General features: G+C 34.4%; 1 protein-coding gene across 1 annotated transcript in view; it reads right to left on the reverse strand.

The window, feature by feature from the left end:
• LOC137654050 (tigger transposable element-derived protein 1-like) overlaps window positions 1–5,131 on the reverse strand; it is a 12,747-nt gene extending 7,616 nt beyond the window's left edge. Inside the window, exon 1 of the mRNA XM_068387685.1 lies at window positions 5,110–5,131. Within this exon, the coding sequence (XP_068243786.1) occupies window positions 5,110–5,131 (22 nt within the window). The remainder of the gene's footprint in view (window positions 1–5,109) is intronic.
• Window positions 5,132–6,105: the final 974 nt, after the last annotated feature.

The following is a 6,105-nucleotide window of genomic DNA, read 5'->3' on the forward strand; positions in this document are numbered from 1 at the left end:
ACTAGGCAATGGCTCCTGGCGATTTGGTCGGTAGACCTTTAGAACACCTTAGCTCAAAAGAATGGTAATATAATGAATACAAGAGAAAACTATCTGGATTAAAGAGGGGTTCGAACACCCGACTTATGGATTGCGAGTCAGAGATTTTTCACTCGGCTACCATAATAAAATTGAGTGTACATTGGATAACGGCTGTCAGCATAGTACATCATTTGCAATGTTGTTTGTGAAAGCATAGAAACAATGCACTGCACTCAAAAGAGTTCCTTAAATGGTCCATCATCAGATGTTTTTCTCTAAATAATATATGAATCAGTTTTACTTGTTTGATGTGCTGTATATCGCACTATGCACTGTAGATTTATTTTCAAAATAATAATTCGTTTTTTACAAGAAAAATTATTCCATGTCTTCTGAAGCACTACCATCAGTTTCCACACAAATTTGTAAATCATTTTCCGGACCATGATAATAATAAGGATGAGGATGATGATGATGATAATCTGGAACAAGTCAAATTGAGTCAAAGCATTATTTCTTAATCTCCGGCTTCTTTTTAATTTTATTCAGATAACCAAATTCTTTTCAATTTCCATTTCCCCAATAACATCTTCCCTTGTCTTGTCCATATAGTATCGGTCTTTACAAACACATTCTGAAACTCTTAAATGTTTGGGAATTTTTTAAGAGCTATAGCATGAGAGCAGATGAAGGATTGACCACAATCTCCGACATTGATCCAGTTGCAAAGTTGCCACTGCACGAATCCAGGGTCATCCGAGATCAAATGAATAATTTTACATAAGTCAAAATGAACTTGTCATAAAGTTTGCGTTGAATTTGAACCGCATGGTTTTCTAACCAGAGCCTGAGGACCAAGGATGATCAGAATTCACCCGCATTCTCATTAAAAGCTTTTGGATCTGGATGCAATGCATTAAAGTTTGTGCAGTAGACATTTTTTTATCAAGACAAGAGCTGCTGGAATGTCGAAGCCATAATAGTTCCCCTCTGAGAAAGTAGAGTGCAGACGTTGAATATGTTCCAGGCAATAAATATCTTAGGATTATGGTGGCCTATTAGTAACATCCCTGCCTGGTTATCACAAGACTAGGGTTCGAGTCAAACTCAAACTCGTTAGTTCCTTTGGTCGTTGCAATCTCGCCATCCTTTTGAGCTAAGGACGGGTGTTTGAGGGGAGCCTCTAGGTCTACCTGATGACTTATTAGCAGCCATTGCCAGCAGTCCTTGGTCCTAGCTTGCATGGAGAGGGCGATTGGGCCTGATCATATGTACATAAGGGCAGTCTTTAGGGCTTTATCCTGCTTGCCAGGGCAATGTCAATGTCCTCTGCCTCTGCTATTCATGAGCGGCCTTTTAATCTTTAAACCTGGTTTATTTGGCTAAATATTTATAGTAATTCCCTTTTGCCTTTATTTTTTGTCTGTTTTATGTATATGTCTCTGTGATTGATACTTATAGATCTACGGTGTCACCATCTTTATTATTTCACTCTGTCTATGTACTTATATTTTCAATTTGTGTCCATCCTCCCTTCTGTTCTGTCTCGCTCGCTCCAACCTTCTTATTTGGTTCTCTCTCTTTCTCTCTCTCTCTCTCTCTCTCTCTCTCTCTCTCTCTCTCTCTCTCTCTCTCTCTCTGGTTAAACACTCATTTCTCATACCTTAATGAACACAAATTCTTAACAGCCTTGAATATAATTTTGGTAATTTGATTTATAAACACATTTTATTGTCTGAATAAGTTTCTATTATTCTTTTTTTTCTTAATGTGTAATGATGACTATTTTTTTAATCTCTTGTCCTCAAGAAAAATCTAGCTTTGGCGCCAAAAAAAGAAAAAAAATAGAAAAAAAAAATACCGAGAGTAAAAGAGAACAAAAACCTATTACCAGCCGCAGCTAATTATTAATCCATTTCAGACAACCACTTTACCTTCTCTTTGTCATTACATACGTCGCTTACTTTGCTCAATGTCGGAGACTTGGTTCAGCAAGTGTTTTTTTGAATAATAAATCTTCAGTCCATTGGTTGTTTTTATTTCCCTTATATTTACAATATCCCACTCCAACTGCTATACGATAATTTATTCGAATCTGCTATTTATCTCTCTCAGGTTATAGTAATATCTTTCATCTTATTTACCTAAAAAAAAAAAAAAAATAAAAAAATAAAAAACAATGATGATAGTAAGGTCACAGCTAAAGAGGATTATTAACATTTCATAATTTTTAAGTAAATCAAGGGTGATGTTGGCAATTTATACCTGCGTTGAAAAGACTACAAGAAATATCTTTGAACGTATATAATTTTTAAAGGGGTTGCCATCATCAATCCTGATTTGCCCATTTACTAAGCATTTAGAATATGCTTTCTTCACATAAAGCCGTAAACACATACATTTTCATAGAGAATGAAAAGTTATGACAAAATATGACTTGGAAGTGATTCCAAAGGATTATTGGAAAGATACCGGATATTTTGTACATTAACTAGCTAATCGCTTTTTCACAGAAGGTAAATTAACAAAAACTAGAATAAATTCAATTAACAAGAATATCCTTGATCATCAATAAAGGTACATTGCAGAGATAAGAAGCAATAAAACAATAAAATGGGACATTTATTTTCTCAGTCGGCCAATCACATAAGGTCAAAAATAGAATTAAGCATACCAATAATCTAACACAACTAACTTAAATGTCACAAGTATTTAATTTCCCTATATCAATGTAATGGTGATAAAGATAATTCTTCATAACAACGTCCCCATTCAGTTTTTACAATATTAAATGACTGTTCTTTTACCATGTGTCAAGACTGCAATAAGAAAAAAATTTCTGCCCTGCAGAAAAACACCTTTTAGTTTGAAAATATTCTATTGATTGTATGGGTAAATAAACTTATCAACTTTGTCAGAGACAATTTCAAAGAAATACAGACCATTTTCATTGTAAAGAAACTAGGGTTAAAGTAATGTTGAAATATATATTTTCTTACTTAGATAACGATAGAAGATAAATAGTTAAACTAAAACCTCATCGAAGCAAATTTCCATTCTTAACCATATTTATAAACCAAAGAAGATTAAACTTGCAGTAGATCATTAACATCATCACTCATAATTGCTATTAGGAAAATACATTATATCCTGTTTCGTTTTACAAAAAAACAATTCTTACTGAATTTACTTACATAAATTATGTATAAAGACCAATGTATAACAGTTCTGTCTGATTCCCGCCAAGGTATGAGAAAGGAGCAACTACATTATTACTGGGATTTGATGTGATTGATAAGATATGAGTAGATCTATGGAAATATCATAATTATATAGGCTATGGACCAGTTAAAAAACGGGGGCGCTTATAATATGAGGAACCACTACCCATAGAGGAACAGATCAAAATCTATTTTGTCTTGGAAAGGGGTTTCTCGGGCAATTAGAAAATCATGGTTAAGACTCTGAGACCATTGCAAAACATTTTGAAAACAACCATTACACGTATACACTGTAGACTTAAAAAAAATGGATTTGTTCGCCCCAGATTCCGACTTATGTTGGCTCATAAATTTATTAATACTGGTTTAAAGTTTTAAAGACCACTCATGAATTCAAAGGCAGGAGATGGTGACATTGCCCCATCATGCAGGATAATGTCCTAGAGACTGACCACATATACTGTACATATGTTCAGCACCCAACCCCCTCTCCACCCAAGCTAGGGCAAAGGAGGGCCAGGGAATGTCTGCTGACGACTCAGCAGATAGACCTATAGGCTCCCTTGGAACCCCTACCCCACCCCCATTATTCATAGCTCACAATGATGGTGAGGCTGCAGAGACCAATGGAAATAACAAGTTTGAGTGGGACTCAAACCACACCTTGGTGATATAGATATCTTTTTATTATTGGTAAACCCGTAAACTATTTGTTGAGTAAAATTCTACGATTTTTACCTGATGGTCGCTTAAAATCGTTTGATGTATCAAAAATGGATATTATAATAATCTATGTCGTTAGGCCACACATTTTATTACCTTCTTTGGGATTCCAACGTCAAAATTAACAAAATTATAATCCAATATTAGCCAAAATATGTGGCAATTAAATCCAACCTTTCAGTCTGTAATGCTGCATATTTGAACATGATTTCAAAAATAATGTGCAATGATCTCCTATTTACAACCCAGAACATCCCTCTTTAAGAAAAAATAGGTTGTGACTTGTTCCACCTTGGGTAGGGGTATGGCACCAAGAACATCATTTGCCTGCTAGCCAGATTCTGTCTTTAAGTTCAATAATAATCCATGAAAAGGGTAAGAGTTTAGTACAATATAACTTAACTAAAATAATAAAAGTATTTAAGCATCATCCCTGCTAAAAATGTCATTAATGAAGAGTACTCTTCACTGAAAATGCCTTTCATACAATATAACTTAACTAAAATAATAAAAGTATTTTAGCATCATCCCTGCTAAATATGTCATTAATGAAGAGTACTCTTCACTGAAAACGCCTCTCATCTCCATTATTGTCCAGATCCCTCTGTTGCAAGTCATTCCAAGTTGCAAATGTTTAAAATTTATGATCATATTCGTGACAATGTAACGAGAGCATATTCAAGCAATGTAACGAATTCAGTAAGTGGATATCCTTTTCGAAGGAGACTAATAAACTTGAAAAGACAGATCAATATATAGCAATTGATATAGATCAAATAATTATTATAACATAGTTATACATTTATAAGCACAAGTAAAATTCACAGAATAAACCTGCCGTTGCTCTGAAAAGTGAATAGCATGCACTAGTTCTTATGATAATGCACCTAGGGCAGTAGTTTAAGTTATCTGGTAAAATAGAACGTATGGAAGATGACTAAATAGGATACTGTTAGTCAAACAACCTTATCATAGAAAGAATGAGAGAGAGAGAGAGAGAGAGAGAGAGAGAGAGAGAGAGAGAGAGAGAGAGAGAGAGAGAGAGAGAGAGAGAGAGAGAGAGAGAGAGAAATATGTTGGAGTAGGCTTAGAACATCAAGAAGATCAGCTAATACTCAAGCACTTATATAAAATTATTATTTACCATGTGGCACATTGACAATCATCTCGGTTAATATAGGGAGTCTAGCAAATCATACTTTTCTCTAGAAACCTTAGATTATATTGTAAGATATTCAATCGGTAAATATTGTTACCTCTATCAATTGAGTTATGGAACGAGACCAAAATAAGGCAACATGAAGCTTATTCAACTTTCAATCGTATAGTTAACGGCATCCTATTTACTGAAATATTTCAATGCTCGTTGAAGGTTAGCAGCAATATTTCTGTCATGTTAGGATAACAAGATCAATGAGAGTGGATTCTTTTGTAAATTATGCTATCTTATTTAATTTGTCATTGTTCATAGAAAAGGGCACAACCCTCCTAAAGCTCATAGTATTATATAATTTCGTTTGTAAAAAAAAAATCATTCAGTATTTATTAAAAAAAAAATGACGAAATATGTATTGGAATCGAAAAACAAATATTGATCTTCAGCACTTGATTGCCCAAATGCCTTCCAATATGTCCACTTACCTAATATATCACCTATGCAAGAATGTAACTCGAGTTGATCATCATAAAAAAATCAATCATTATCTTAGCAGGACATGAGCTATGATTTTGTACGAAATTTCATTCAGTTGCCAAACTTTTAAGAAAGGTCCCACATGTTCGGAGTAGTGCTATCACACTGTTACTGTAGGCTGTGAGTAAAGGGGTCGCGCTCTATTTCTTCGCAATTTCCTGCTGTTATTATAGAAAATATTACTGTTTTGGTATCCAGGCTAAAGCCTTTTATGTGCTGTGTGCCGAACTGCAAGGGGAATTACCGAACTCTGAACTGGACCGAAAGTGAGTGTGTTTTCCTTTCCAAATGCTGATGAAGAAAAAGCAAAGTGGTTGCACGTCATCAAGAGAACCCAATATGTTCCTAACAAGAATAGTAGGGTATGTAATATACTTGTTGTTGTAATAATCTTCAGTCCATTATATTTTTCAAGTGGTATTGGTCACAGAATAATAGCCTCTTGTA

This window comes from Palaemon carinicauda, chromosome 15, assembly GCF_036898095.1.
Source record: "Palaemon carinicauda isolate YSFRI2023 chromosome 15, ASM3689809v2, whole genome shotgun sequence".
Classification (NCBI taxonomy): Eukaryota; Metazoa; Arthropoda; class Malacostraca; order Decapoda; family Palaemonidae; genus Palaemon; species Palaemon carinicauda.